This window comes from Falco punctatus (assembly GCF_963210335.1).
Source record: "Falco punctatus genome assembly, chromosome: 9".
Taxonomy (NCBI): Eukaryota; Metazoa; Chordata; class Aves; order Falconiformes; family Falconidae; genus Falco; species Falco punctatus.
In genome coordinates this window covers 27,391,617-27,412,778 of record NC_137589.1, presented here as the reverse complement: position 1 = coordinate 27,412,778, position 21,162 = coordinate 27,391,617, and the positions used below count along the sequence as shown (strand labels likewise).

The following is a 21,162-nucleotide window of genomic DNA, read 5'->3' as shown; positions in this document are numbered from 1 at the left end:
CAGCCAAACCTGTGCTCAAAATATCCTTTTCTCTTCCCTTCAAGACTCCATCATTTCCACTGTCCCTTGTCCATCCTTCTTTGTTTTCCTGTTACTTTCTAATATACAGCTTAATCCTTTGTACTGTTCTTTCATTTATATCTGAAGCAGCTACCACCATCCATGATTATGGCTTCTATACACACCAACTAGCATTAAGACTAGTACAAGAAGCAATACAGAAGGCTAAAGGTGAAAGCTAAAATGAACCAAAGAAAAGTAGAAAAGTCCATGGACAAGTTTGCTGGGGGTTCAGAAAAAGCTATTATTTACTTGAATTTTACGCTATGCTTTCTAACTTTAATTAAAAGAAATGTTGCAACATTTGATTCCATGAAATTCCAGGAATCTAATGGAAAAGGTCTAGCAACTCACTAAACGTATCCAGCTATATGTGTGTCTGATAGGTTTGGGAAAAAGAATGTAACTTTCCTGTTGAATCTCCATGATCACTAAGATAAGTTCTGTTTCTTGTAATTCATCCAGTTTTCCTGCCTAGTAAATAAGGTTTATGAGCACAATAAACTGCTTATTTTTCCAAGTTATGAAACAAATACACAAAAAGACAAATCTGGGTCCTGGTGAATGAATTTATTGTTCAGAGCAGTCATGAGCTATTTTTTTCACTTATGTTAGTAGTGTACAAGGTGTAGTATGAGGGCATCAAATCAAGTTGTTTGATTAATAAAATTTGCTTACTTTCATTAAAATATCTACATAATGATGCAAGAAACAAATAATAATTTTTTAATTGAAAACTGTGAGCTACTGAGCCTACACATACTTTGCATTGATGAATACTGCTACTGTATGAGCGGGGCAAAAAAAGAACAGATGTAATCAACTCTATTGCAGTTCAGTAATCAAAATATAGGTGCCTAATAAAGGTACTTCAATCCACTTAAGTTCCACAAATTCTGCACTGCAACATTCATTTTCATAGACTGATAAAATATCATTTAGGACTGACATTTTCAACTTAGTTTTTAAATATTTATATTGTATATTTATATTGTATATTTAAAAGCTAATTAATATACAGGATTACTCACTGAAGGCATCATTAGATACTTAAACAATTTCTCTTCTGGTTTGACACACCTATTTAGAGATACAAAATCTTATTTTTAATAAAAAAGAGAATGGATAACTATTACACCTCCCTGAAATAATAAGCAAAACAACAGGTTTAAATTTGATGTGTGAGATTCAAACTTTGTAAACAAATATGCTGACACATATTTCAAAATATATATATCAGAAGAAATTAGGAATTTTCAGTGTGATAACAGCTCTGTCCCTGCAACTCTCAGCTATATCCAAGTTACTAACAGAAGGTCCCCAGCTGATTTGCGTCAGTGGGAAGAGATTGCTATCACATGACTCTTAAACAGGGACTCACAGAATGATGATGCGAGGCTTTGAATATAAAATTTTATCTTGTTCTTGTACATCTGGTCAGGGTTCATACTTGAGCCTAATGTTTCTTATTGACTTGAGCCTAATGTTTCTGTTCTATACAAATTACACAGCTATGGCTGCAAACATTCTTAAAATAAATAATGGAGATACAAAGAATAATTACAGGTATCATGAGGTGGCACAACGGTGATAAAATACATTCATCACAATCACTGTACTTATATATAGCAATTACAAATTGTATAAGGTCTATGAGGCCTATCTAGGCTCACAATAATATATCACACAAGTGATACATTAATTATTAACTCAATTCTTTTGTCTTTCACTTTCATGCCAGTTTTAGTTCCATATGAGTGATAGAACTGTGTATTTTGAGTTCTAAGAGAATACTTCAAGTATTTTTGAAATATATTTTTATATTAAAAATATACTCGAAGTTTTACAAAGTAACCAATCAAGCAGCAAGAGATTTAAGGTGATGAGTAAGGGGTTTTTTTGGTTTATGAGCCTGACATGTACTACAAGTAGGGACATAACGGGCAACTGAGTAAAGCAAGGAACTCGGTACTCCTGAAGACTATTTCCAGTCTCAATACTTTGCTGTGTAGCTTTAGGAAAGCTCTCAGGTAAGAGCTGAAAGAATGAATTGTCTATGTCCTGAGAAACAGTTTCAAGTTTGGTTTTACAGCACAAGACCACAAGCTTTAGGAACGAAAAAATCACCCAGGAAAGAAATACTGAGATCACCTTATCTATACAGAGATTAGGGTAAATTCAGTTTAGTCAGTGTTTACTGCAAAGTGCACTTCTAACACTACAAACTCTTCCTTAGCACATTTTGTTCTCATGTGACCAAGTTCTCAGAAAAAAAACCCACCAACATGCACACCAAAGTTGTCTTAAAGCTATTGTATCTTTCTTTTAAGAATAACCTTACAATAGTCTCAGCCTTGGGAATTCAGATCCACTGAAAAAGGAAAAAAAAAAAACAACGACCAAACATACTCAAGTATGGTATGTGATCTAAACTTCATTTTCCCCCGCAAACTATTCTTAGATTCAACCATCTACAGTAATAAAACACAGGAACCTGGGAATGTCATAGGCTTGCTCTCCCATTTGGAGGAGAAAAAAAAAAAAAAAAAAAAAAAGAGAGACACCAAAATATAAAAAACACCTGTTGAAAAACTAATACTTTCCCACTAAGTTTCTTTGTGTTTTCTGACACAGATGTCATTTTGTGTGTACCTGAATAAAACAGCCAAGTGACATCATTTTTTTTCACTCACCTCCTGAAACCACCAGTTATGGTAACTAAAGCATCTGGTAGAAACATACACACAGTATTCTTGACAATCAAGCTTACTGCATCCGCTTCTGCCTTAGATACAGAGCTAACAAGGTCCTCATAGTAGAGAAACCCTGGAAATCAAAGGCAAAAAAGTACTGATCACTCTGCGGAATTATCAAAATCTACATAATAGTGTTAAGTATGGCCGGTGCAAAATAGCCACCTGTCACCAAGAAGTTAAACCACACAACTCATACCATGGGCAAGGGAACCCGATCTAATGGCAAAAATTAAGAAATGCTCAATCTTAAACCTGAAACTATATGTTTGTTTCAGGACATGTTGTTTTGATCCACCCTCTTCAGGAATCTTCTCGCTCTTCCCCATCATTCCTGGAGTCAGTCTCCTGCTTTGGGTGTGGGGACTGCAGGCAGGAGACAGCCTCTTTCTTCCCTCATCTTTGTCCTCGTAGTTTACATATATTTTTCTCATTATAATTTGTTACCAATTGTACCAGCAGTTACAATTTATAACAACATAGCAGTCAGGATAATTGCTCCACTTGCTGAGAACCTGGATATTTGTAAATTACTCTGACTTTCCTACCAGGTCCCATCAATGGCATTTCTGGACGTACAGCTTTAAAAGGTGCTCCTCCCGAAATGATGGGGTTCCACACAAGTAGAGGGCTCAGAGGTAGGTGAAATATCCCAGCTACCTTTATGTCTGATCACAGAGCTTGTATCAAAAGAATCCTGTCCTGCAGCTTGCTTCACATTTGGATGGAAGTGAAAGAAAAAAAAAACAAGGGAGCACGAACGTGGGCAGGCTGCTCCAAGGTGTTCTGAGGTGATGTAAAATACATTGGTTTAATACACGGTTTTAATGTCATGTTATATAACCTCCTTTTCTCAATGTAACCGATTCCTTTGTTTAAATGAGTTCCTCTATTTAGGGAAACAGTACACACAAACAAAATCTATGGGGAAGCAACATTATTCATCTGACCATGTTTAACACTTTAAAGTTAAGATGTGCTAGGATTACAGGAGTAATTTTACTTTATTACAAATCTTGATTTATCACTAATTAGGGCTGCCTTAAAGGAGACAGGTCTTAGTGGGCTTTCCCAGTGTTGTAATTTTTTCATGACCCGTGTAATAATGACCCATTAGTAGTTTTGTCTACAAGAGCAGATTTCATGGGGTATCTGTGTAAGCAAGAAAAAATATGCATATTAATATGTTTTGAATTACATCATCTTTAATTAGGAGCTCTGTTAGTCCAAATACTATTTTAACCTACTAATTCAATATTCACAAGCCACTGCAGCAAGAATATATGTATAAATGAACTTGGCTTTATCCTCTGATTCTGCCATCAAGTTCTTAGAGCACTGAGATACAAGTTCTTATAAGACTTTCACCTTACCTGCTTTCTGCATTTTTGACAGCTTCAGGGTCTTGTCAGCTTTTACCTCTTCCAGAGTTCGTAAACCCATTCTGTACCACTTCTCAGATGTCTTCACTCCCACTCCAAAGACTGAAGTAAATTGCTAAGGTCAGTAGAAAAGGACACATTTCAGTGTTGTTCTCTATAGCAGCAGTGAATTAACAGTAAGTAGTTATAACAATGAGGTTTCACAGGGAAAATACTGAGCAGAGTTTATCCTATATTGAAAGTAAATGATACTGTAATACAAACATACAGATTCAGCTTCCTTTTTTTGCATAGTTACATTGAACAGGCGATTGGTTTTATACGTGGATAGTTCTCATTAAAATGAAATCTAAACAATAATACAGTAGCAGCCCCAGCACCTTTAAGTGATTTACCAAAACACACACTTTCAGCTAATGCTTGAAATAAGGACAGTATTTATATTTTTTACTGCATTTCTTGATAGAAATGCAAACAATAATATGAAGTAGCTGGATTGCATTATACTGACTTCATAGAATAAGAGATGTCTCAAGACTATCTTCCCAATTTGACTGATGTTACAATTTTGTATTATATGCACTACCAGCTCTCAGTTGCACACATAACATTGACGTTGCAGCACTCCTGAGAGATGGGATCAGTAGGAACCCTGTGGCTCCTGAAATTCTGCACCCAGGGCAGTGGTGCATGGAAACAGATGGTAAGTACATCAAGACAACTAATCTATTCTTATACTGCATTCTATAAAACACATATGTTTGGAGCTCACACCCAATATTGTTTTCCAAAATGGGATTCAATTTCAAGTACAAATTATAATTTTTTGTTTGCCTGTATATTACAAACAGTTTTACAACCCTTCAATTCCCACAAGTCAAGCTAAATTCCTGTATGTCTTATTTGGAGCACAGACTATTTTTTTTCCAGTGGGTAAAATAGTGAAAATTCCCAAATTTACGAGTCTCCGAGGTTTTAGTATAGTTATATTCCATTTATTCCAAAATAATTTTGTACTTTAACTTATTCCCAAGCAAAGGATGTAAAGCAAAAAATGTCACAGTTGTAAATCATTATTCAGTGGATCAATATCTCAGATGAACAGTGATATGAAAGCATGAGGGAAAACTTTCATGCTTGCCCAAAAGCATGTTCTTTATGTTCAGTTTGTCAATACTGAAGCTCTCAATAGTTTATTTGTACTTTTATAGAATTCAGTGAGTAGCTGTGTAAGACACAAATAACTGCTGCTTTCCATTGAATCTACAACCTCTGAATTCCAACCAAGCTAGCTTTATTTTGTGTTTTTCTAAAAAGATTAACTCCTTGGAAATAATTAAAATAAAGAAAAGAGAAAAATCAAAATCTTGGATAATGTTAAATTTACCCTGCATTTCGTATCTAGTAGATGAAATTACCTACTCTGTCTGAATCATGGCTGTTTAATCAGATTGTTATCTTTTAATGTTTTTGCTAGTGCTAAAAGATTTTCAAATCAGTCTATTGCTGGGTTTATAATGATTCCAAGAAACTTAATATTGGGATAGAGAAATAAAGAAAGCAGAGTCTATGCCACTATGCAAATTTTTAGAAAAAAAAAATATTTCCATATTTTTCTTCCCACACCAAGATCTATGATTATTCAGTGTATTTATAGATGTCAATACAGAGACACTGCCAGAAGTGCAGTGTGAGTAGCAGGTAGCCCATTTCTTCAATTGTGTATGTGAGCATTACTTTTTTTCAGCTGGTGAATTAGGTGAACATGTTCTCTCGGGCATCCACTTCCATAAGGAGGCAGACTGACCCTGTCATTCATGTACTCTACATCTAAAACAGACAGTACAATTTATTTCAGTTTTTTGGTAATTGTGGTCCTCGTGCCAGTGAAGATCTTTTAAATTATGATGACTGATTTGTAGCATTTACCAGAACCATGCTAAACAGTAAAATGTACAAATTCACTAATATTATGTGATTCTTCTTGGCTTTCTTAGAAATACCTGAAAAAATTAGGAAAAACTGGCTGCAGCCGATTTAGCCAAAACATTGAGACTGTGCTTAACTAACAAAAGTCCATATAAATGGCTTTTAATTTGCCATGTGGAACAAGGCATAAAGCATATTTGACAAAGTGTGTCCCCTGATAGATTTTATTCTAACCTCCAAGAAATTTCCTTAAACCCTGAAACATAGGATTTAATGGCTGACCCTCAATCTTTATTACCATTAAAGCCCCGTTCCTGAATCCTGCTATATATGTGAATCTATACTTCTTTTCTGAATGTTGCTGCAGATGGCATCAACAACTGTCTTGTCGTCCCTGTATTATGGGTCAGAAAGAATGGAAGAGCCTTTTGATAGCTGACAGAGAAGTGAGTGACGTGGGGGAGCATTAAACAGTAGCATTCGTTTTAGTCTCTATTTTAATTTTTTCTGAAGGCACAAACAGGATATTTTTTGAGATTAAATCTACAAATAAAATTGGGAAAAAAAAATATTTTTCCAGTATATGTTTTTCCAAGGGAGAATTCACAAAATATTTAAGAAATGGGAACTGCAGTATCTATGAGGTTTAGGTTGCTTGTGTCACACAACATGAAGCATGACCATAATTCTGAACCTACAATCTGCCTAACAAAGAAACATCTCCAGTTTTTCTTCTGCCTCATGCAAGAGAGAATTAGAATAGATCTGACTCACCTTCTTCACCTGATATTTTCTAAATGCTAGAATAAGATGGTGTAGTATTACAATGATAATCAACCGAGGAAAGAATAAACCTTACACTGAGTTAAATTTATAGCAAAGGGTATGCATTATATTCATATTCAGGAAAAAGATTTAGTTCAAGCTTAAAAGCAACTGTGTATGCATCACATTAATTATAAAGGTAACAGATTTCACCATTATTCCTTACTCTATCACAGGTTCTCTCTCTATTCAAAACTTTTCTTTCTTATCTATATTTGATATTGGATGTTCTTTTATAATAAAATTATGGTTATGTATACGGTCTACTAAAGGGAGGGAAATTTTAAAACAACAGCAACAAACCTTAAAAGATTTACCTTAAATGACTTATACCGTTCATCGTTTAACACTTCTTCAACTCTAGAACTCTCTCCTTCTTCAATAATCTCCTAAACAAAGAAAAATGTTAATTACAAAAAAATAATCAAGACTACGGTAAGATTTAGTAAAATAATCTAAAAGAAAGCCTTATCAACCTGTACAAACATGAAGAGTACCCTTAGCAAGCATATTGTTTTACTCCATTAGGATCAAATTCTTCAATCCTTTTTGAGACAGAAAATTATTGAAGGATGAAGGAGAAACTGGAACCACAGAATAAATTTCACAGCACTTATTTACTCATAAATTTACTCAAGGATGAAGTAGAAACTGGGACGATGGAATATATTTTGCAGTGCTTATTTACTCATAAATTCACAGCCAGAAAGCAGTTATTCATCATAATATATCAATGAGTTGTCCTGAAAATTAGATTTCATTTTTTGGTTGAGTTTACTTCCCTTAAAAGTCAGAGCATTGTAAGAACAGATATGTTTTTTCTTGAGCGTACAGTTCCTTCAGTCTTGCTGATAAAACCTAAAATTAAAAACCAGAAAAATCCAACACCAAAATAATAAAACCCCAACAAATCATCCTATTTTCTGTGGGATCATAACTGAATTGCCAGTCCCCAGGTAGCAGGTACAAAGAGCAGTTTGGAGGCTACATTCTGAACTGGTAGAGTGAAGCAAATGAGGAGCCAGAGTGAATCACAACAGCCAGCAATGACCTCTCCAGACAGCAGAGACCCCCAACCAGCTGCCTGCTGGAATAACAGCACCTGAGATGTGGGGTCCTGAAAAAGGCTAAGAACTAAAGAAAAACACAGAGAACACTCAAAGCTCAAGTAAGAATGTAAAGTTCAGCTGTCAAATAGGTAAAAGGCTCTGCCATAACTCATAGCAAGGTAGGATTTAACCTTATATCCTAAATATTTACCAGTTTGCAGAAATAATATTTCTAATAAAGTTTTCATGTAAGCAAAGTGATGTTGCCAAGGGCTGAAGTCACATGAAAAAAAACTATCAAAAGTTAACCTGCCACATCCAAATCAAAGCAAGCCTTTAAAAATTACATACAAAGGTGAGAGTGCATTATTTAGTAATTTCTATTTATTCATTAGTTACCTTTATTCCTAAGGGTAGAGGTTCTATGACAGAACCTTACGTTACTAAAAAAGGTTTCCAGAAATCATTGTGTACTTACTAAAAAGGATAATATAATGTCATTACAGGAAATACAGAAGGTTGCATAAATACACAGAGATATCAGTGCTGCACTCTGTGACCTCTAAAAGTAGATCTGTAAAAGAATCAACTGGCAGATAATTCAGAGGTACGCTACCTCAATGACATCTCTGACTCTGTCTCCCATGCAGGGCAACCCTTGTATATCTTTCATTCTGGTTACTGGAAACGGAAGACTTTTCAGGACAGAAGCTGCCCTCAGAAATTCCAGGCAGATTATTTCGTTTTCTTTGAACTCATAATTTTCAGCCATTATTTCAAAGGCATCCTGGGGAAGTGTAGAAAAAAAAGTTAAAGGTTAACAAAAACTTAAACTATTCTGTAATCTCCTTAGAAAGATTACCTTGTATGCTAATTCAAGAACGATTTTTTATACTAAGGTGAAAAGATAGAGTTCATTGAAAAAATTCAGCATAATTTTTGAACCACTTGAAATTTTCTAGGTATCACAAAAATTGTATTTTAGAGGCAAATGTGGGAAAAGATTCTGATCTGTAACAAAGCCCAACTTTAAAATCTTTTGAGAGATACACTTTCCATATTCTGTGCAGATCTAATAAATCAATGTGAAATAGCACCATATTTATTAGAATTGTGCCCAAACACAAGTAATCCAGCAGGTCAGTACGTGATACCTTCATTTTCAGACACAACCAAATAGGAGTTTGTGGCAATACTGGAAACCACCTGCTTCTTTTTGAACTGGCAGGGTTTTTTTATTTAGTAATTTAGGGAACAAACTCTCTTTTTCCTCACCTTTCAGATGTGTAACCTATGCAAATAGAAACACATTTTCTTTATGGTTCTCCAGCTACCCATGGCTTGGTGTATTCAACATAGTACTCAATACTACCTGGAGACTGCCAGTACAATTTTTTTTTTTTATTAACTATCCATAAACCATTTAGGCAGCTTTGAAGTCTCCCCCCTCCCAGAAAATAAATGCATAAATGTGTGTTTGTGTATAGATATAAATATAAATAAAAATAGGAACAATTTGTAGAAATGCAATGCAGGAATGGATCATACAGTGGTGGAAAAGAGAGGCAATTCTTTTTGTTTCCCACTGCAGAATACTGTTTCGGGAGAGAATAAATACCACCAAAAAAAGGTTGTAAGCAACTTAAGAAAAGTAGTTGTGGAGACTTGCAGCTGGAAATCTGAGTTCTTAATGAAATTTTGCATAAAACCTCAAAAATTTTCAAGACCGCAAAATTAACTGGTTTCTTCAGAGATGTTTGAGTGTATCATTTCCAGAAGAGACTTTCACTGTTCAAAATATTTATCTAAAATGCATCCCACACCTGGCTGTTCGGGATGCTGCTGTGCACCATTCAAATGGCACAGACCACAAACAAGCCAGCCTTGCAAAGCTCCCGCACCCCCACACTGTGTCCTGAACTCCTGCTAGAGATCCCGTTTCTTACTCCCAGGCCAGTCTCTCAAGAGCAGCTAACAGATCCCAGCCCTGAAAGGGCCATAAGTCCCACTACATCAGTTGCTGCACATCCTTCCTGTTTCCCAACTTACTCCTGTTTCTTCTTTGACCCACGAGGCACTACAAAATAACAAAGAAGTGGCTGTCAGTGTGCATCTGCCTGCAATTATCACTTCACAGAGCTGTAGTGCAAGTGTCTGTCCAGAAATGTTTATGGAATAAGGATAAGTAATGCCCCGTGATACAGGGATCAAGAGACAGCAAACAGCTTACTAGAACAATGACTGTGGTGGATAGTAGGAAGGATTAAGATTAAACAGCTTTTCCCTGCCCTCAATGCTTATGGGATCACTGTTCACATTTAGGTTCAGATTTCATTTCATTTGTAATTAAATGTATCATTATATGGTTTAAAGAATAATAATTATAGATTTTGCTTTGATTTTTATCTTGGCATTAATGCATTTTGTATTGGGAGATAAAGCCAAGCAAAAACCAGCAGGCCCTGCACATTCTAAATGCCACATGCGTAATATCTCCGGGTGAACTGCAGTCAGTTCCAAGCCTGCTAACTGACATGACAGCAAATCCAGTAAAGTCGACTCTTTATTATATCCGTGGAATTGAGAACATCATCTGTCACATATCACCTATCTGCAACAAAGGAATACAGCCTGATTTAAACAGCAATGAAAAGATTTTACTTGAGCTACAGTCATTTAGATCATTAAAATACAACAACTTCTTAAAATTAAACGTATCTTTCATAAGGAGTGTATATTATTTACATATTACATTTCATTGTTTCATCAGTTCTAGAAAAACAGACCGATAGGTTGTTTCATTCAGATTATAAACATAGTTACACTAAAACAAAATGAAAGTTTAAATCAAAGTCTTGAAGAAAACGTTGTCTTTACTGACCATAGGATTTGCAAAATTTTCCTCTTTTAAATAAAAAATATGAGATCTTAATTGGTTTGTCAGTGTCCCTTTAGAAGAAACAGCTAACTTAGCTGACCAAAACCACCCCACTTTCCTTTTCTTTTTTTCCTGTGCCATGTTAAAATGTATTAAAATAATTAATTAGGGCTTATTACAGAGAATTTGCTTTGTTTTATATCACCAGTATAACTTCACACCTTGATCTCTCTACAAATCAGTCACCTGTTGTCTTTCTTGCTGGAAGAATCCTCCCTTTAGCTGCATATTTATTTATCAGCTACCCTGATTAGTAAGTGCTGTGCAATTCCATTTTCATAACATTTCACGAAAGACCTCTTGAGAGAGCAAGCTGTTTAGCAAGATGCTTGATCTGGAAGTTTCTACTACTATTTACATTTCACTGGCCCTTGGGTATAAGGAATCAAAGAGAGGGGGGAGAATGCTCCTTGGGGGGTAGGGAACCACAAAAAAATATTCTATTACAAAAACAGTGCACAAAAACATTAGCTTCCTTACAGCTATCTTTAGAACTCTTGCAGTGGCTAATTGTCGGATTTATCCAACTGCTCTTCTTTTGTCTTCTTTTCCACATTTAAGACTTTTATTTGCTTGACAATTATGTTGTATTTAATTACAAATCCTTTTGGCTAAAGACAGTTGTACATTATAGTTCCCATTTAGAAAGAAAACTAATGCAGAAAAGGGGAGAATTACCAGTGTGAGGTCACAAGAAACATGGATTCATCCCAGTTTGCATATGGAAGAAAAAACACAGCATACACAGTACTGCAAAGCAAACGGGGAAATGTATTTTACAAGGGGGATGACAGGAGTCAGATGTTTTCCCAGCTGTGGATTTTTTTGAATGTTGTCCCAAGTTCTTCTTGTTCTTTATCAGCTTCAAAGGTTCTTTCTACTATGCAGTAGAAGATGCCAATTCTTGCTTTAAGTGAGGTTTACAGTTCCACTCACAAAATTATGATTACTTTTGCTTTCTTTTTCTCTCTTTACAATCTGTGCACATGGATACTCAAGAAAGCAGTGTTTGGCAAGAAATGTCTTACTCTCATTAACACTAACTAGCAGGATTAGTCAGGGGAGAGAACCAAAAAGATATAGTTGCTACCTTCTTGTTAGTCTCTTGAGAAAAAAACATAGAAAACTGTTCTCATCAGTACCTGCTCAGTCATATGTAGTAATGACACAGACTGGCAAAGTTATCTTCTTCATTAGGAGGCTGAAACAGTCTAGGGATGTTTTTTCTCACTCCCAACAGGTGGCCTTTCACATGCACATTTAAATAGATGTATTCTATGCTGAAAAATCAGCTATTGTGATAAATGTGTCTGCATATACCAGCACCACTGCTGTTTTAGAGAGGTATTAGCCCCTTTCTACTAGCAGGATGACAGTTTTCAGAAGAGCCGTGTCACCACCATCATTGAAAGAGATAATCGCATGTAACATTTTACTCAGAGGCTGCTGACAGTCAATGAGAAAATATAATCAAAGCATTTTTATCACTCTAGTTTGCATTTTTCAGTGTTTTCCCGCCTTGGTGAAGCTCATTAAGCTGTTTTAAATAAACAATTAAATCGTATTGAATATTCATTATTCCCTGTACAAAACATTGCCTGCAAATGCTGCAATTAATTACAGATCTCTCTTTTTATATAAAACTGCTTTTGACATTCTTTTTGATAAAATCTTTCTGCTTTAAAAAAAAGAAAGCAACTGATCTCCAAGTGGAGTTGCCGTCTATTGAATATTATAGTCCATACTGAATAATATTTCAGAGGGAACAAGCACACAAAACTCCTATATTAGCTGAGAAAAAGCTAGCAATCTATTAGATCTATGGTGAAATCTACTTACGGTGATATAAAAAGGAAAGTTACTGACCCCTCAATTATTCTAAACCTCCATATTTCTTACATTAAGAATCTCACTATCCTTTCATCAATGAGATCAATATTCAGATTGCCTGTTTAAAAGGTACTAGTTTAACAAGAAACTAAATATCTAGAGATTTCTAACAGGTGGGATTTTCATAATTTCTGGGGTATTCTGCAGAGGCTGCTCTAATTAAATGTGAAAGATAGCTGGGCTACATTTCAGTTCTTCAGTTTTTGCAAATTTTCCATCTGTATCTGAAATTGTGGAATGTATGTTAGTGAGACGGGCTATAGAAAAATTTGGGGATGGAATAGACTTCAAGATTGCAGCAGGTCAGATACAAAAGTACACAAAGATTTTCTTGAATTATCTTAAAAATAAGGAAGACGACTGATACACTGACAGAATTATTGAAGCTCATTTAATATCTGGTATTTAAGACCTAATAAGACAAAAATATCATTAACAAAGTAAAGTTACGAGGAAGCATCTTGCACATGTAAAAATGCATACTAAAATACATTATAAATGCTAAAAATCACAACACCAAAATCAATATAAAGCAAGACTCTCAACTACTATATGAGAACGATTCTCAGAAAAAAAACAGTAATCAATAATGCTATGCTAGTTTATGCCTGCTGAACAGCTAACTCAATAACCTTGAACACTAATATCAGAGTATGAATCCACGCGTATTCAGAAAAGCAGAAGCTAATGGTCCCATGTTATGTTTCATACTATCCTGCTCATTTCAACAAGATCATCAGAGTAGTTCCAACACTACTTGCAAAACAGTCTTTAATAACCTCAGTGTAAGACTGTGAGAACAGACATCACCAGTATTATACTATCAAGAGTATATTTTAAATCTAATCTGTTTTGTGGAGAAAGCATTACAGCCGCAGCCTCATGGACAGGGCACTTCTTATTCACTTGTCTACAGCCACTGCTCCTCTGCTGTGTGACCTTGGAAAGCTGCTTCAGACCTCCCTGCCGCTGTTTCCCTTGCTGTCTTTCATTTGCGGTCTGTTAGGGCTATGAACTCTCCAAGGCTTGGATTATCTTTTACAATGTGTGTACAGCATCTCTTATAAAAAAGGCCTCTATCTTACTTGACCCTGCAAGTGCTACTGCGTCACAAATAAAAAAACCCCAACATACCATTACACAGGTGAACTTAATCCAAAGTGTGCTAAACAAAAACCACCACCACAAAATCCTACATTATACCTGGTTGAAGGACTATTATGCTTAGAGCAGCAATCTGAGATTAATTGCTTTTCCTTTCAATCACTGTTTTCTACTTGAACTTTATTTATTAAGTTGTAATTCCAAAGGCTGGGTCCTAGTTCTCATCACAGTGCTCTTGCCAGTGTTTGGTCTCCATTCAAAGTGATTTTAAAGAGATCTAGAATGAACCATTCATTCAAATAATTTTTTTCTCACTTTACACTCCCCAGTGTAAATCCTAATTACATGTGTCAATGGGAAGAGACATAGGGCATATGAATACCTTTTGTATACACACAGAGAGAAATTAAATATTTTCAGGTGCTTATTTCAAGGGCAATTAAGCAATTAGAGCCAACATGTAGTGTTGGCTAAAGTCATTATCAAATAAATGATCCATTTTTGTCCAATCTGAGTTTTTTTTAAATCTGAACTGAAAAGCCCAATACTCACCCAGGTCCAAAGATTTCATCATGACATCTTACATCAGCTGGAGAAACAAAGGAGCTGAGAGAATGAGAATAACAGTAATAGCACAACGTGCATGATCTTGGGGTCCTTGTATACACACTGTTACTAGAAATAAATAGCTGCTAGCTCCAGCTGCTCCTCATATTAATCAATAATAACAGGTTCATTTCTTACAACAGAAAAGAGTGGTACTCTTGAGAAGTTTCCATATTTTCCCATATAATGTAAAAGAAAACAAGACAATTGTGAGAAAAGATTTGCTGACAGAGCATGAAAGTGCAGTTAGTGCCAATCACCTAGCATTGTCCTAGATATGGTGTAATAAGAAACACAAAGTGCTAAATGTATAGTACATGTATTAATATGGCCAAATAAGGCAACATAGATTTGATGTATACATACAGATTTGGGTTGCTGAAAAGTGCAGGCATATTTATATTCTCTCTGCATTTTAAGGAGCTCCCTTGCACTTACTTAAAAATGAGAAGAGATATTTCCTCCATAGACCAAACCACCAGTTCATATTGTATAGGTATATCTTTCACATACATTTACAAAATTTGCAATTTTGATGTACTGCGTGGAGAACTTTTACTGAAGCAAGCTATGTCAGTTACCACATGTTATTAAGGGTATGCATTCGGTTAGTGATTTTCTACCTATAAAGCTCCCAGGTTCATTATAAAATTAAAGTTGAGGTTCTTCTGAGGTCTGTTTTAAAATGGAATAATAATAAATGCTGGAGCCACTGGCATAACTGATACATGTTTCTGTAGGTACAAAAGAAGAGAAACTAAAAAAAAGATTTTCCCCCCTGCCCTCTAACAGAGTAGAAGGGAAATCCGCATCTTTCCCATGGTAAGCATTCACTTTCTCATCACCATGAATAACAGCCAAAACAGAGTAACATTCAGTAGCATTAGCAATAAGCCTCAGAATCACAGAGCCATTTGCCTCTGACTTAATTAGTTTCTTCTGTAAGAATTAAATTGTATTTTCCTCACAGAAGAATGTCTTTCTGAATTTTATTGCAATCTGGTATTAATATTCAAATCCAACAACCCCTCTCAGGCACAGCAGAATGGCTCCATTTATTTTACCACAAGAAAACACAATGCAGCCCCCAAGTGTATATTTTCAGTGGGAAAGAGAAAGGATGGCTAGCTATTTACAAATGAGCCAGAGAACAATATTGTAATATTAAACATTAATGTTATTATGGAATATAAGACAAACTCAAAGGAAGCATGGTAAGGTACAGCCTCTGGTGAAAATGATTTGCCCTTTTGTTCAGCTTCTTTAGTAATCTGAACAGCTACAGTTCACCTGTGGGTCAGGGCTCTGCATTCAGGTGATTCAGGTGAATCATCCACATCAGTAAAGCCCCTGGCAGTGGTTCCCAGCCTATATACTGTGAGGCCATAGTACATGACCCAAAGACTGCTTGAGCCCCCACAAGTCTGAAGCAGTGGCGAGTCTCCTCCATGAACTGCCACACAATGCCACCACCTCCTCCTGGGCATGCAATTTGACATATTTTTCTATTCTTCACACAACGGGTCTTGCTACTACTCCATATTAAAAAAAAATAATTTAGGTAGGATTTGCCCCATACTGAACATAATCATGAAACCTTCACATCTGCAGTCTTTGCCAGTCCTTCTGTAGCTTCTTCCATGATGTAAAACAGGTTTGTTGCACCTTTCTGCAAGTTATTTTCTGGCTACTACAACAGAAAGGGAACATGGGACAGCTGAACACTGAAATTGGACCTAGCATGTTAAACCACCACATTGAGCTCTCATCAAATATCTCTGCTATTTGGTTTTAATAAATAATCTTTGATGATAAAAACATACAGAACAGGACTCAAGAGTAAAACTGATCACTAAATACCAATTTCTCCATAAATCAAGTCTCCAAAAAATGTCTCTCCAAGAAATCAGCCCATTTGAGGCCTCATTGTACACACGCCACTGCTTACTCTTTTCCTGCTCTTCTGAGGAGACTGAAAGGTGTCAAATTTAACTACTTCTTTTTCTCAAACATTACTACTACTCATCTGAAAGAGGAATTTGACACAGGGTATCAGGGCAAAGTACAGTAAGAGAAAGGATCTGTGAGTTCACCCAAGAATGTGTAAGCAAATAATGGCTTTCCACTACTGTTACAGGCAAGATCAAAACACATTATTTTCAAGGTAACCAAAGAAAACAGAAAATCTGTAAGAAAAAGGAACTACCCTGGCTCAAAGAATAAAGTTGTTACACAAAATACTACCATCAACACATAATTCAAGATGGTTTGGACCTAATTTTCAGGATGTACAGCATTGCGCCAGGGAAAAACTGTCATTTAATGGTTGGCTGCCCACAGCATGCACAAGTGAATTATACCAATGCTTGAGTGCATTTGTTAAGTGATCACACTGAAAAGTCTGTTGGAACACTTTTATTCGAGAACGTGAATTACAGGCTTAATACAAGACTGACAAAACAGCAGCAAAACTGAAAACCAGACTTCTGTTGATGTTAGGCAGACTAACTGGCAGGCCTCCAGGGAATAGGCCAGCTCTTGTAGTCCATGAACACCCAAAACTTCAGCTGACATTGCAAGCTTTGGTTGGGAGGAAAAGGAGCAACAGCCCTAAGGAGTTACATAACTCTCAAGATGCAGATGCTAGATAGATTCATGCATTATCAGCTTGTCCAGTACCACCTCCAGAAATACAATACAGCACGTACTCAAAACAGTTACTCTCAAAGTACAAAGATGAGGAACTGCCATCTTCGTTACTACAAAACCTAATTTCTACCCAACCTCAGAAACGTTTGATATATAGGATAACAGAAGGCAGTCTCAGTGCTTCAGTCAGTGAACTGCACTGCCTCTAATGTGTTCAGCTAAATTAATCAAATACAAGTTGTACTTTGACATTAAGACTGCTGCAACGATACACCTAGAAGTAATTTAGGGACTGCCTCTCTGTAAAACACAGGTATAACAGAAACCATCCAACGAATATGTTGCTGCTATCATTTGAACTGAATTTTGGATGAAATTCAGGAATTCAACAGCTAGAAGACGAACAATATATTGACTAGAGTTAAAGTATCCAGTTTTGGAAAATAAAAAAATTATAAATTTACAAATAAAGATATTGGATGTTTCAAAAGGTAAGAATAATTTAAAGGCATCACTGGAAAAAGAGCTACTTTATTCTAGACCTTTTTCTGCTCAAAATGTTAGTGATAATTAAAAATCAACAACTTTGTGCCTTCTAGGAGCAGCCACTCTACTTTCCCCTTATCCATCACCATTTTTTACCTTTAGAATGACTAACAATGTCCTACTACAGAAAATTCAATAAAGAAGCAGACTCCCACATTCCACTGTTTTCAGGAAGTACAGAACTAAGACACTTACCTCCTATTTCTCCAAGGTGGCCAGTATTTTACAGGATCTTTGGCTCATAGTATATTTGGTCTGACATCTTCCCCTACAGCAGCATGCATTTGATACTTATAAACAGTGAACAATAACTCGTACTCTCAGGAGTTAAATAGTAACATTCACAGCCTTGTTTTTCTAGTAGGAGGTGGGGCATGGTAGCCATTTCAAAAGAAGCAGTTTTGGGAATGTTGGAATCATTGGGTTTGGAAGGAACCTCAGGAGGTCTCTAATCCAACCTTAGGCTTAAAGCATGGTCAAAACTCAATTCCCATCAGGTTGCTCAAAAAGGGATTTTTTTTACAAAATAAGCAGTTCAACCTACTTGGGAACCATAAACACTATTATATAATCGGTATAATTAATAATTATATCAAAGCATAATTACAAGGCAAAATTTAGGTTGTTTAATTTTTAAAAGCAACTCTAAAATGTCTTGATCTGGGAATGCACAGTTAGGTTTATCTTTAGTTCTGAATTCCATGAGGTTTTAGTATTTACCTTGTAATTCCCAAATTACTGGTACCTGTTGTTACTCTTTTTATATAGACCTTACAAATAATTTACTTGAAAGATTTGTGTGCATTTATAGGTACACAAAGTAAAAGTATAAAAATTACAAATAATAACAAAATAAACAGTAAAAATTTAAGAAGATGAGGAGGTGTTTCATGTTATATTAGAAATATATGAATCTAACTATGCCAGATTTATTCAGACTACATTGCAGTCATGGTGCCAAATGTTTCCTATTGAATAGTTGTCACTGAGTATCTAGTCAGCCAAGAGGAGCCATTAGGCACAATAACTTAACAGGAATTTAAACCAGACAACTCAGACTCTTTATACCCACTGAATTGTGTAATGTTATGAGCATTAAATAGCATATATGACAATCTCTAAGATTTCTGTTTAACTAGACAATTTAAGGGTTTTTTTCATCATGTCAGAGTAATTACAATGATCACGCAATCTGTTTTCATAACTAAGCAATTGTGAAATCTAAAGCTTACAACCACATTTGGAAGAACCAAACACCCGGCCAAACAAGAAGGCAGCGCAGCAATTGTGAAGTACCTTGAACTGACCTAAACCAAACTTTTGCTTATCATTACTTTCAATTTGTCAAGTAAGACTGTGATGAAAGACTAAAAAACATTTTCAGAATGTTATTCTATCATTTGTTTTAAAAATTCATGTGTTTACAAGCTATTAGTATATTTAAAGATCCACTGTGTTAAGCTTTCAGCAGCACTTTAAGGATGCAATTAAGCTTGCACTCAGCTTTAATTTAAGTATGGCAGATCTATAACTTTTTTATATTGTTATCATTGTGCTGCCAGTTTGACTCATGAATTTGCTGAGGGTGCCATAGAAAATATTGACAAAAGTACTGTATTAATTATTTTACTTATGCTAGCTTTTAATTCATGGATAGAATAAGTATTACCGTGAATTTCTTGTTGTAGTTATTTAAAGTTGTCTTCCTTTGACATGAATACTCAGATACCTTGCTTGCAATAAACGATGGCACTTCCGATTCAGATGTATTCAAAGCAGGAGACTGACCTTGTTCCTAACAAGAAAAAAAAAAAAAAAAAAAAAAAAAAAGAGGGAGCATTGGGGGGTGCACAACACAATTGTCAAATAGCTTAAAATACCAAAAATACATTTTATGAGCCCAAAATACATACACCTTTAAAGACAAGGTAAGAGAATAATAATGCTCCTACCATCTTCCTAGGAAAAACATTTAATTTCACATTGGCTGCACTGACAATACCGGTTTATCGAGTCATTACCAGGATTTTTAATTTTCTGCCATAAATTCTTGCAGGGACTTTTCAATGGCACTGTCACTTAAAGAAAGAAAAAAACTCTCTCTAAATGGCAAATCTCTCTAATACTCTTATTATTACAGTAAGATTGAAAACCCACAAAATTTTAAGAGCGGATAAGCTTGAAAGAACAGAGTTTCCCCAGAAAACACTAGATTATTCAACAGCATGGGGACAGGGGTGTGTGCACAATGTACAAATAACTGATTCTTTTGATCTCTAGATCAATTCAGTGGTAAAAGAAAAATGTTTATATGACTTCAAAATAAACTTTTCCCCCCTCTTCCAGGTAAAATGTAAGAAATTTTTTTTGGTTTGGACTTAACTCATTAAGCTAAATGTTCTATTTTGGGGTCATTATAAAGCACAGGAAACATTTACAAACAGCCATAGAAGAGTCATCTCCAACACCACCAGTGTTCACCTCATGATGTGGTTTCTCACTCAGCCCCTTCCACAGGTGCTGACCCAATTCAGACATCATTTTTAGATGTTCACAGGAGCAGGGAAAAGGAACCAGGTGCCAAATCTTAAATGGGCATTTCCCAAGCACCAGGCTACCTACACACTTGTTCCCTTTTTGCCTAATGTTGCCCCATTCATAATCGACCAAGATCAATAAAAAAGCCTATGGAAACCCACCCCAGTAGGCTGGGAAGGGGATTCTCCTGGAAGGAAAAAGACAATCTAGCACCAGCTATTCTGCTGCTTTATTTGCCCAGTCCTTTAATTTCTTTGCTTTTATTAAAAGTGCCCAATTCTGAAATACTTCGGAACACCCGAAGTGTTTGCAGCATTTCTGTGTATTTTTTGCTATGTATCATTTTGTCTGAAAACATTTGGCAGATCTGCAAAAAACGTATTGCATTGCAGTATCAAGAAGCCACAGGGAAATGGTTCAACAACAACAAATATCACAGAGATACATGGAGGAAACTTTCACCCCAAAAATGACAAACCCTTTCTCCCCTGTATCGAAAGACATGCAAACATGAAGCTAGCATCTGTGCTAGGCAAACCTATAAATATGTGTATGTGCCTTCACACCCCTCCCCCCCATAATTTCATGCTAAATTGCCTTTGTATTTGATAGAGTACTTAAGTAACTGTATTCATGCACACACAAAAAAGGCATTTGCTTGCACAGCTGAAGGAGCAGTGAATTATATGGCAGTTTTCATGGTATACACTGAAAGAAAGGAGTTTGTGTGTAAGACCACTCTTGGGAATAACTGAAATGGGTTTCAGCCAGGATCAACAGCACAACTCATCCACTTTTGCACACATTCATGAATTATACTTTTAAATTTATTTTAAATCATATAAACATTGATTGATTACAGCTAATATACTGCTTGAAATGAGAGTGCCAGC

General features: G+C 35.8%; 1 protein-coding gene across 5 annotated transcripts in view; it reads right to left on the bottom strand.

Moving 5' to 3' along the window:
* The window catches only part of DNTT (DNA nucleotidylexotransferase), a 107,648-nt gene that overhangs the window by 65,205 nt on the left and 21,281 nt on the right, over window positions 1-21,162 (bottom strand). For all 5 annotated transcript variants that reach the window (XM_080400980.1, XM_080400979.1, XM_080400978.1 and 2 more), the window contains 5 exons: window positions 19,401-19,526; window positions 8,615-8,785; window positions 7,267-7,338; window positions 4,187-4,310; window positions 2,754-2,886 (listed from right to left, as the gene is read on the bottom strand). In XM_080400980.1, coding sequence (XP_080257106.1) covers window positions 2,754-2,886; window positions 4,187-4,310; window positions 7,267-7,338; window positions 8,615-8,785; window positions 19,401-19,526 — 626 coding nt within the window. The remainder of the gene's footprint in view (window positions 1-2,753; window positions 2,887-4,186; window positions 4,311-7,266; window positions 7,339-8,614; window positions 8,786-19,400; window positions 19,527-21,162) is intronic.